The 12,565-nt window shown below is 47.4% G+C and overlaps 1 protein-coding gene across 1 annotated transcript in view; it reads right to left on the bottom strand.

Moving 5' to 3' along the window:
* Positions 1 to 12,565, bottom strand: part of SNX29 (sorting nexin 29) — a 576,571-nt gene that overhangs the window by 119,591 nt on the left and 444,415 nt on the right. The window contains 1 exon segment of the mRNA XM_010850681.1: positions 2 to 135. Within this exon segment, the coding sequence (XP_010848983.1) occupies positions 2 to 135 (134 nt within the window).

Genomic DNA, 12,565 nt, shown 5'->3' with positions numbered 1-12,565 from the left:
CCCGATGGCCTTCTTGGGCGGGAAGTTGAAGGCCCTCACTTGAGGGTATTTGTTCTGTAACTTGTGGTGCAAAGTCCTGAACTCCGCGTACCGCCGGTAGACGTTCCACTCGTCATCTTTTATCCGGATGTAGACCTTTGGAGAAAACGAAAAGAGAAAGAAAATATCAAGTCTCTTAAAACTCTCATTCCATGCTGGATGCCTCCATGTCCTGGCTATTGTAAAGAGTGCAGCAATGAACACTGGGGGTCGTGTGTCTTTTAGAATTGGGGTTTTCTCACAGTATATGCCCAGCAGTGGGGTTGCTGGGTATATGGTAAGCTTATTCCTAGTTTTTTAAGGAATCTCAGATAAAGGAGATGTACATCTTCTTTATACAGTGGAATATTACTCAACCATAAAAAATGAATTTGAGTCAATTCTAGTGAGGTGGATGAACCTAGAGCCTATTATACAGAGTGAAATAAGTCAGAAAGAGAAAAACAAATATTGTATATTAATGCATATATGTGGAATCTAGAAAAATGGTGTTGATGAACCTATATACTATCCTGTGTAAAATGGACAACTGATGAGAAGTTGCTGTAAGTACAGGGAGCCCAGCTGGTGCCCTGTGATGAGCTAGAGGGATGGGATTGGGGAGCAGAGAGAGGCTCGAGATGGAGGGGATATATGTATAATTACGGCTGATTTGCATTGCTGTATGGCAGAAACCAATACAACATTGTAAAAATTAAAATTTAAAAGTGAAAAAAATTCTCATTACAAAGGGGGTGGGGCTCTGGCAACACCTCCCCCCACTCCAGGAAAACCAGCTCTGTGACCGCAGGGCCACATCTGCCCCCTGGGTCACTGGAGGCCCAGTGCTGGGCGTGGAGGAGGGACTCAGTGTACCATGTGCATAAATGGGTACACGAGAGAATGGCACCCTCTGGCAGGCTGTGTACTAATGAACATCAGTTCCCAGTATCAGCGGAGACCGACAGCCCAATTCATCTCAGAGACGCATTTTCCATGCTTTTGTCCCAGGCATGCTGTAACAGTGACAGATGGCGGTGGAGAGGCCATTCATCCTTGCTGGCCTGCGTTTCTTCATCTGTTAATGGAGCTGACTAATGGCACCTCCTCCCAAGGTGGTGGGGAGAACAGTCAGGCTTATAAGCCGAGCAGCTGTGCCTGGATCACACAGACCAGCACGCCGGTGGGGAGGGGTGGGGGCGGTGGTGTGAAATCAATCCCAGGGAGGAGGAGGGAGGGAGGGGGCAAGAGCTGAGATCAGCACAACCCAGTGGAAGGTCATATCAGGATGGCATACACACACCTGGGGCATGAAACTTCTTCATTTTAATCAAGATGTGATCCTCAAGGTAACATTCAAGGGGTATAAAATGCAAGGGCTATTTCACCTGCTTTTTTTTTTTTTTTTTTACAGGCCCTCACACCTTCCAGGGACACACAGCAACTACGTCAGAAAGCAAAACAGAGAAGTGGGAGAGAGCGCAAAGAATTTTTTTTTAATGATATGAGTTAATAGAAGAACAGCCCAGGGCTTTTCTGGTGGCTCAGTGGTAAAGGATCTGCCGGCCAGTGCAGGAGGCATGGGTTTGACCCCTGGTCAGGGAGGATCCCATGTGCTGTGGAGCAACGAAGCCCGTGGGCCACAACGACTGAAGCCCACGCCCTAGAGCCCATGCTGCACAGCAAGAGAAGCCACCATAGCGAGAAGCCCGCACACCGCAATGAAGACCCGCCACAGCCAAAAATAAGTAGAATTAAAAACAAAAAAAAGAAAAGAGCAGCCCAGAGGGTGAAGTCTCCACTGATAAATAGCTACTGTAATCTGCAGTCAGCGAATGTCAATACATGTCCTAAAACCTCTTTCACCGTAAAAGCAGACATGTCTACCGTGACTGATAAATTCTGCCTCTCTCTAAAGAGTACCTGCATCCCCAAATGTGGACCTCATACATCTGAGCTCTGGGAAGGTGACCACCGATATTCTGGCGAACAAGGTGAAGGAGGGAGAATTTAAACCCAAAGAATGCCAATCAATGGATGGAAGTTTCCAGTGGACTTAGATGGAGAAACGGAGGCCTATCAAGTCTGATAGAAGCCCCCAAGTGAAGAGAGACAGTAAATATCCTGGATGACAGATATCAAGTGATCTCAAGTGACTTGAGGGATGAGTCTAATGCAACATGATGAAACTTAAAAAGATCAGTGCTGGACTTTGCAATACAACCCCAAAAGCCAACACTGTAAGATAAGATGGGGGAGATACGGTACAGCAATGGCCTGGGATAAAGACTCACGGGTTTTAGTAAATTCAAGTTAAGTGAATACCATCAAAGGGTCACCAAGAAAAGGCCTATGTATTATTTGCTCAGTCGTGTCTGATTCTCTGTAATCCCCTGGACTGTAGCCTGCCAGGCTCCTCTGTCCATGGGATTTCCTAGGCAACAATACTGCAGTGGGTTGCCATTTCCTTCTCCAACTATTTAGATCTCATTAAAAGGTATCTGATATATTTTAAATAAAAGGAGTCGACAAGTCTTGGTTTATTCTAAATTGACCACACCAACTTAGGTTTTAGCTGCTGCCTGTTAAAAGATGAACTGAAATAGGTTCAGAAACGCCCAGAAGACTTGCTACTCAAAACGTGGTCCGCGAACCAGGAGCATCAGCATCACGTGGTAAGGTGGTAGAAATGCAACATCTCAGGCTCCACCCCAGATGTACTGACTCAGAATCTGTGTCTTAACCAGAACCCCAACTAGCTCACACACACTTTAAAAGTTTAGAAGCACAGGTCCTCAGAGATGATCTGCAACCAAATTATCAGAAGGAAGATGGAAGAGACTGGAGGATGGTAAACTGAGCCTCAAAGATGGAGGAGTTACGGAACTCTGAAGACCGCAATGAGGAAAAGGAAAGACCGAGATGATGTGTTCTGGATGATTCCAGGAGGCAAACTTCCAGCAGACAGAAGCTAGAGAAAGACAAATTTCATTAGGAAAGAACTTTATAGCAGCCAAAGTTGCCTAAAGAGGAAAAGATATGTCTCAAGAGCTTTTCTGGCACTAGGTACCCAAGCAGTGGTACAACAGATAGACAGACGGTTATCACGATTATGCAAGGATTTGCTTTGTAACAGGGAAGGATAATTAGACCCCAGAAGCATCTGGAAAGTCTTGGCTAGCTGTGGAACAGAGACTTCAGGAATTAAGTCTCCAGGGACTGAGACAAGATGGGTCAGTCGGCAAGTAAACCCAGGAGCTAGGACTTTAATGCAGCACTTGTAGGGCACTCTTTGGGTCCTTACAAGTCACAGCAAATGCAAGCTGCCCAATCAGTATCCATTTCCCTCCAATACTTCTGGGGAGAGCAATGTGTTCAGGAACAAAAAAAATTAACCACATTTTCCAGTGTTCCTGGCAGACTCATTGGAAAAGACCCTGATGTTGGGAAAGATGCAAGCAGAGAATTAGGCAACAGAGGATGAGATGGTTGGATGGCATCGCTGACTCAATGGACATGAATTTGAGCAAACTCAGGGAGACAGTAAAGGACAGGGAAGCCTCATTTGTGGCAGTTCATGGAGTCGCAAAGAGTTGGACACGACTTAGCGACTAAACAACAAACAGATGAAAGAAAGCTCTTAGGAGAGATCTGACCCAGCCAATAAGTGCCTTTTAACTCTTCTCCCTGTCTTCTTCTTTCTCAAACACAGATGTGAAGACTGGAGCTCCAGCAGTCATTTTATGATCATGAGGTGATCAAGAGAATGGATATAGAAAAGTGGAAGGACCTTGGGTCTCTGATGAAATTATGAGGCCAAATTATTACACCAAATACTAGATGATCTATTCAAAACTTTTTTTTTCTTTAAAAGAGAAATACTCACCTCTAAACTGGTCAAGCTAATGCTTTAGAGGTCTACAGACTCATGGCTGAATGCCATTCTTCTCTGATACATCTTGAATGGACTATATCTACTTGTACTATATTTTCACACAAGTGCAAATATCCCCTTAAGAGTGGCAAATGTAATTGCTTATCTGAGCAAGTACAAAACAAATTACCTAGGTCAGGGGAGGGAAGCTGTGGCCTGTGGGTCAAATCCAGCCGCATCTATTTGTTTGTCGCTGTTCAGTCACTAAGTTGTGTCTGGCTCTTAGCGACCCCACAGGCTGCAGCACGCCAGGCTTCCCTGTCCTCCGCTATCTCCTGGAGTTTGCTCAAATTTCACGTTCACGGAGTTGGTGATGCTATTTGTTTACCTACTGTTTATAGCCGCTTACAGTGGCAGAGTGGCTGCAACAAAGACCACACGGCCTGCAAAGCTGAAAATGCTTACTCTCTGCACGTGTGCACGCTAAGTCACTTCAGTCATGTCCAGTTCTGGGTGGCCCTATGGACTCCACCAGGCTCCTCTGTCCATGGGATTCTCCAGGCAAGGATACTAGAGTGGGTTGCCGTGCCCTCCTCCAGGGGATCTTCCCAACCCAGGGGTCAAATCTGTATCTCTTATGTCTAAATTGGCAGGTGTCTAAATTCCCAGCACCATCTGGGAAGCCATTTACTTTCTGGTCCTTTACAAAAAAACTTCTCTGGTCCCTGATTTAGATACTCAGAAAGTCCTCATTATTGTTGTTTTTCAACAAACATATACAAATTTAGTGCAGAGAAGGGCAGTGCTTTCCAATAATTACCAGCCCTGGGGTGGACCACACAGAAACCATCTGAGACCCAGGAATTCCTAGAGTCCCAAAGCCTTCTGGTGATTCTGACAAGTAGGCGATGTTAGAGTCAGAATGTGCCCCTCCCCCAAAATGCACATATTGAAATCCAAACCACCAATGCAGTACTGGGGCAGGAGATGATTAGGTCATGAGGGTGGAGCCCCCATGAATAGGATTAGTGCCCTTATAAAAGAGACCCCACAGCTCCCTCATGCCTCCCGTTATGCAAAGACTGTGAGGAGAGAGCTGTCTGGAGCTTTGGTTTTGGACTTCCCAGCCTCTAGAACTGTGTGGAAGAGTTTATTGTTGAAATCACCCCGTCTATAGTTGTTACAGCAGCCCAAGTGGACCATTAGCACCCCAAGTGGACTAAGACAATGGGCAATTAGGGGAACCTCTAATGCAAAGCACACACTCTCCCTCCTCTCTGACTACGTGTTTCCTCATCTAGAAAATGGAGCTGAGACCTTACTGATAGAGCCTGTTCCCAAGGCAGTATGGAGAGTGTTTAGGTATAGAAGCCATCCAGCTATGCCTGGCTTCACAAAGACCAGCACACGGAGTGGGTGGAGACTGATTTGGAGAAGGAGGGAGAGACCAGAGTTGAGATCGACCCAGTTGGATGGAAAGTCACATCCATATGGGATAAGCATAACTGGGGTGTAAAACTTCTTTAATCAAGAGAACACTCTGGGGGCACAACACACGAGGGCTATGTCATCAGCATTTACAGGCCCTCACAGCTCCCAGGGACACCCAGCAACTGCATCATGAGGGAAAACAGAGGGAGAGAGATCAATGCATTTTTAAAAATTACATGAGTTAAGAACAGCCCAGAGAGTAAAATCTCCAATGATAAATAGCTCTTATAATCTGCAATCACTGAATGTCAATACACATCTTAAAAACCTCTCACATAATGATAAAAATTGGCAACTCTAATGTGCACTATAAATTATAATTCTACATTTCTCTTAACACATTCAAGAGCCAAATGCTTCACTCTGTGGAAGCGCTGATTCCTTTCTGCCTCTCCAATGGACCCTTCTTGGGCTTCCTCGTGGGTACCTCCTCTCCTGCCCGTGTTCCCAGGACCCTCCTCGCCCTGACACAGGTGTCCATTCCCACATCTGCACATTTCGTTTTAGGTCAACGACTCTCAAATTGTTATCTCTAGTCTGGATCTCCGACGTGAACTCTGGACTCAGGCTTGAGAAAGCTCTTCTTGTCTAGCTCTACCCTCAGGATCTCTACCTCACTCTCTCGGCGAACGGATCGCTGAGTTGCCCGAGTCAGAAATCTGGGCATCAGCACTGACCAGTGCTGTTCGTTACCCCCATGTCCAAGTACTGAGCAGCAGGGGATTAGCCAAGCCCACCTCCAGAGGCAGCCCCGCTCCTTGTGGGACCACAACAGCAGGCTTCAGGCGCTCCTTCAGCCTCCCATGTTTCCCCATTCAAACTCCTCCAGCGGCTGTCCGAGAAGGATGCTCATGCCAGAGACTAGGTTCTGGGGCAGGTTCATCGAGCAGGGAAGGCTCCTGCATCATTACAACCATCTCACTTCTTCAGGCTCCATTCCTCGCTTTGGCAAACCAGGATCATGCCTACCTGCCTGCCTTTTCTTTAAAATTCTTTCACCTCTTAAATTCTTAAAAATGTCTTAACAACCAGGATGGTGTTGATTTGCTTGTGTTCTTTAAAACCTTCTTAAAAATGTTCAGATGAGAGCAAACATCCTGTTCTAGAAACAGCATCATCCCTTGGCCTTCCACACTCCAAGTGTTACCCCCTGCTCTGGGGATAGCAGGCATTCAAGAACTCAGAACTTTGGAACAGCAGCATTAGAAAGGACCTCAGAAACCATTAGTTCAGGAACCTCCCTGGCGGTCCAATGCAGAAGACGCGGGTCCGATCCCTGGTTGGGGAACTAGAAGCCGATGGGCTGCTAAGCCTGTGAGCTGCGACTACTGAGCCTGTGCACTCGAGAGCCGGCACGCCACACCAGAGAGCCTTCAAGCCACAGCTAAGACCGGATGCACCCACCAACCAATCACCAACCAACACATTTTGTTTTTCAAAAACGAAACTGTTAGTTCAATCCTTCCTTTCTGTGACAAATACTCCCTGCTCATCTCATATCCTCCTTGATGTCTGGCTCTGGGGGCCCGTGGCTTGGGGAAAGACACCCGGACTGACAATCTGAATAAACAGCATTGGAGAGAGGGAAGGCCATGGGCATGATGACTGGGGCAGGGAGGGAAGCAAGTTTCTGGTGGTGGAGAATGGGGGCTCTGACATCAGAGCAGTGTCACCAGTAAGCACACCCAACGCATGGAGGCAGTTACGCGCGGAGACACTGCAGCCAAATTCTGGGGTTCAGACCCCAGCTCTGCCGTGCACCCTGAGAAAGCCACTTCACTTCTCTGTGCCTCTGCTTCCTCCTTTGAGAAATAAGGGTATTACCTCCCTTGCTGGGTCTTGGGAGGAGTAAATGAGTTCACATGTGTAACAGGCTTAGAATAGGGCCTGGTAGATAGAAGATGCCATTTAAGTGTTTGATAAAGAAACAATTAAAAATGTAACATAAGGACTTCCCTGTGGTCCAGTAGGGGACACTGGTCCAATCCCTGGTCAGGGAACTCAGGTCCCACGTGCCTCAGGGCATCTAGGCCCATGCACCGCAACTAATGGAGCCGGTTTTGAGCCCGCATGCTGCCAACTACTGAGCCAGCACTCTAGAGCCTGTGTTCTGCAGCAGAAGAAGCCACTGCAATGAGAAGCCTTCGCACCACAACTAGAGAGTAACCCCAGCTCGCCTCAGCTAGAGAAAGCACACACGCCACAACGAAGGCCCGGCACAGCCAAAAATAAAACACATAAATACACAACATTGAAAAAAATGCAACCCATTGGTTAGGCTGCCACTGGGGATTTACAAAGGTATGGATTTTGTAAGTCTCTGATCTTGGTAATCAGCTTTAATATTTATCCCCTCCAATGGTTTGGCTGATGGGAACTGGGCTCTACCAGGACATGGGAATGGTCATAGCTGGCTCACGGACTGCAGGGGGAATCCCAGAAGATCAGACCTCGACCACCAGTCAGTTATGTGATGTTAGGTAAACTGCTTCTGAATCTCAGTTTACTCACTTGAGAAACGGGTATAACTGGGGGGCGGGGAGGAAGGAACGTGCCTGAAAGTGTTTATACAAATGCCATGAGGGTTACCTGCTGCTATTATTATTGTTGTTGTTATAACCATCATCATCAAAAACATGAAATTCTGCAAACGGGAAGAAGCACTGCCGCTGAAGGCACACCTGTCTTAGCTCTACGGTCTCCACCCTAGGAGCTCTGCTCAGTAAAGAATAAGTATACAGATTACTGCTGAGCCTTAGACTCAGAGTTCAGAACAAGTTATGCTGTGGGTCATTAAAAATTTCGAATAAAAATATGAATGATCATGCCTCTCCCCTAAAAAGCTCCCTAAACATGACTCCCAAAACACATTATTTCTCCAGAGTCTGTGAAAGCAGCTCTGTCCCTGAGACTGGATGGGGTGCAGGAGTTGAACTGGAGAGCCTCTAGGTCCCTTCACGGACCCCCTCAGGGGGCCTCTGTGTCCTTAGGTCATTCACAAACCCCAAGCACTTCACTGGGCTCTTCCACCCACATTCCACTCCCATTTCATTGTGGAGACCAAGGGGTTCATGGAAATCAGGCAGGAGGTCTGACCTTGGGCTTGACTTAGGAGGACTTCATACCCAAGGGGCAGGGCAATAGCAGAACCATCCCTGGAGCCTCTGTCTTGAAAGCTCAGCTGTCTGAGTCACCCAGCAAGTGGGAGAGAAGCCTCCCGGGAACACTGGGTGGGGAGAACTGATGCCCCAGGGGGACTGGGGGCAGAGAAGGGCCCAGGCACTTCCTTGAGTTTAGTGACCACCCTGCCCCAGCCAGTATCGTTAGACTGAGGCCATCTCAGAGGTGAAGAGCGGCCAGTGGGCATTTCTGGCACCAGCCTCTGTTCTAGCTGGAGGCCTTTTGATAACAAGACAAGGGGAGCTGGTCACGGAGCCCATGGAGACCAACAACACACTTCTGGTCAAGCATCCCTGTTCTCAGCTTTCACTGCTGTCTGGATGTCAATCAAACCCAGACCTCTCTGGTTAGCAGTCAAAGCCATGAAGCAAGAGTCAAGAACACGGTCAGACCCAAGAGAGTGAAACAATATTTTTCAGAATGCCAATAACATAGAAACACCTTCGATGCTAACACTTGCCATTTATGAAGCACCTACTATGTGTAAGGGATGCCACACACCTCACCAGGCATCCTCACGCGAGTCTGCAAGGCAGACAGTGTGAACTTGCCCCTTCCCCAGATAAAGATGTGGGCTCAGAGTGGGTGTGTTGCCTGCCCAGAGGAGGTAGGGAAATGGAAAGTTGAACCCAGGTCTGCCTCATGGCGAAGGCCTGGCTGTACTTTTTGACCGCACCAAGTGGCATGTGGGATCTAAGTTCCCCGACCAGGTATTGAACCCACACCTCCTGCAGTGGAAGCTCAGAGTCTTAACCACTGGACCGCCAGGGAAGTCCAGGCCCGGCCCTTTCTATTACAGCACACAGCTGCAGAACCCAGGCCCTCCAGGGCCCCAGGAACCCCAAGCCAGCAATGCTGGCAACTGGCAAGGAAGGTCCCTGCTCAACAGCTCTGAGGCCTAACCGCCCCTCTGCTGGGGAGACCACATGTCCTTACAACAGTCTCTTTGGTACCAGCGATGTCAACTGCTCTCTCTCATTCATGCCTCTCCTTTCAGGAATCTAATGCCATCAAAATCACGCAGAATTACCTCAACAGTCCAGCCTCAACAGCCATGCTTTTAGCATCTGAAATCAGGAAATGATCTCTGAAAATTAAGTTGTCCTTGAATTATACTTAACCAAACTGTGCACTTCTTTCACTGAAGAATTCAAAGGGCTTATGTCCAAAATTATTAGGTTTCTGTTCTTGTTTTGTTTTGTTTTTAAGGGCTTGCTCCCTCCAAATTAAGTTTGATAGGCCCCAGTTCTGTCTGCTTGAGCCATAACGATAATAATTCCTTGGAGGAATAAAAAGAGTTGACCTCTCCCAGCAAAAACAAGTTCCCTTTTAAAATGAGCAATAAAAAGACACTTCAAGTCCAATCTCCTCGACTCAGCAAAAGAAAAAGAAAATAGAAGGGTAATATCTGTCATCAGGAATGGGGCAAATCCTCTCTTCTCTATTTTAAGAAGGAATTCGAATCTTGAGGTTTCTTTTCCATGGGGAAGAATGACCCCAGGGATGTGTGTAATAATCCTGGGGGGAAGGAGAGGTTAAGTGGGGGAGGAGGCAAAATTCTCAGTCCGGATGAACTGAACCCAGAGCAGACTCACAGGTAGACAGTCTCATCTGGAAGATGAAGACCGTCTGCTGGGAAGGGGCGTGCCCATCAGACCCCCTGTGCCCGCCGCCTAGCAGCACCACCCACCCGCCCACTCTACGAAGCGCTCCCCCAGGCTTCTTTCACCTGCTTCTGAACTCCATCTCAATGGGCTCTGCAGAGTGTGCCCCTCGGTATCTGGTTCTTTTCACTCCCTGTTGTGTCTGGGCGATGTTTCCATGTGGTGTGGGTAGCACTCCCGTGTCCTGCTCACTGTCCACGCTGTGGGCATGCCACAGCTTATACGCGCTCTGTGCTGGGGTGGACACTGCGTCCAGTTGGGACTGTTATGGGTAAGGCAGCTATGGGCACTGACGCATCTCTTTTCTTGTTGGTTTTTTTAAGTTTTTATTGCTGTATAGTTGCTTTATAATGTGTTATTTTCTGCTATACAGCAAAAATGAATCAGATATATGTACACACATATTCCCTCTTTTTTGAATTTCCTTCCCATGTAGTCACCACAGAGCACTGAGTAGAATTCGTGTGTTATACAGTAAGTTCTCATTAATTATCTATTTTATATATAGTATCAATTGTGTATATATGTCAGTCCCAAGCTTCCAATTCATCTCTCTTCACTGTATAAGAAGGTCTCCAGGTCCATCCACATCTCTACAAATGACCCAATTTTGTTCCTTTTTATGGCTAAGCAATATTCCATTGCATATATGGCTTTTGCTCTTTTCTTTCGGGATCACAGATCTAAATGTGTAAGGTAAAATCAGAAAGCTACCAAGAGAAAGCCTACAGGATAGCTTCATGACCTTGGGGGCAGGTGAGGATTCCCAGTGGGAGCACAGAAGGGCACAATCGAGGGTGCTTGAGACGCCCTGTGTCTCTGGGCAGGGCTACACAGAAATACACAGAAGTAAAAGTTCACTGAACATACACTGAAGATTTACACGTCTACGGATAAACAACGAGGTCCTCCTGTAGAGCACAGGGAACTATATTCAGTATCTTGTGATAAACCACAATGGAAAAGAATAGAAAAAAGAATGCATACACGTGTATAACAGAATCATTTTGCTGTACAGCAGAGACTGGACGACATTATAGATCAACTATCCTTCAAGGGACTTCCCTGATGGGCCAGCAGTTAAGAATCCACCTTCCAACGCAGGAGACGTGAGTTCAGTCCCTGACGGGGCAACGAAGCCCACACAGCGAAACTGCTGAGCCTGTGTGCTGCAACTAGAGAGAAGCCCACACACCACGACGGAAGACCCTGCGTGTCACAGGACCTGACAGAGCCAAACAAACTAATAGATATTTTCTTAAGAAAACCAAACTATACGTCAATAAAAACTATTTAAGCATCTGATATTTATATTAAACCTGGATATAAAAGTGGAAGTCAAAAAAAAGCCATACCGATACTATCCTCAGGAGAGTGAGCTTTTTACCCTAATTTATGATGGCGGGATGTCTGAAATAGTCTGTGAGCCTGACACAGTCAGATGTCAGTGCTGAGAGGGGGTCCAGGTTCAGGACTCTGGCCTCGGGGAGACCTGAGCCTGAATTCCAGCTCTCCCTCTTGGAGCCAAGCTGTCCTGGGTATGTATATTTACCTCTTCCAGCCTCCATTCTCTCTCTGTCTCTCTCTCTGTGCTGCTGCTGCTGTTACTACTTAGTCACCTCAGTCGTGTCTGACTCTGTGCAACCCTATGCACCTGCAGCCTGCTAGGCTACTCTGTCCATGGGATTCTCCGGGAAAGAATCCTGGAGTGGGTTCCATGCCTCCTCCAGGGGATCTTCCCAACCCAGGGATCAAACCCTGGTCTTCTGCATTGCAGGCAGGTTCTTTACCCCAGCAGGGAAGCCCTCCCCCCTCCTCTCTCTATATATATGAAGGAGGGAGGGAGCAAGCCAAGAAGTCAGAAGGGGAGAGGGAGAATGAAGAGTTAAGAGTTTGTTCTCAGTGGGCTGAAGTCTCAGCTCTGCTTTAAGATCTGCCAAGCACAGATTCTTTAGCCAGCCACATGCTGAACCTTAGGCATGTCTGAGGCCTGTTCTATGAGGGGCAGAAGGGCCCAGAGAAAGTGCATGGGCTGCACAGGGAGAGAGGTCTGGGTTCAAACACTCCACCTCAAGTCTCAGCTTTTCAATCTGTAAAATGGGGCCAAGACCAATCCTGTCGAGTGGCTGTGAGATGCCGTGCCTGGCAGGAAGGAAGCGATGGCAGCTGTTGATATGGTAAACCCATCACCTTCGTCTTCATCTGCCTTTGTGTACATGAACCTCCCTATTACAGAATTAGGGGTAATTATAGGCTGTGCAATCACAAAATTAAAGCAGGTAATTACCATGCCTGCCTAATTAATTGTCGAATGCCAGGCAGGCAAGGAAACACAAAC

This window comes from Bison bison, unplaced genomic scaffold (assembly GCF_000754665.1).
Source record: "Bison bison bison isolate TAMUID 2011002044 unplaced genomic scaffold, Bison_UMD1.0 scf7180017864293, whole genome shotgun sequence".
Classification (NCBI taxonomy): Eukaryota; Metazoa; Chordata; class Mammalia; order Artiodactyla; family Bovidae; genus Bison; species Bison bison.
This window is presented reverse-complemented; position numbering and strand designations above follow the sequence as displayed.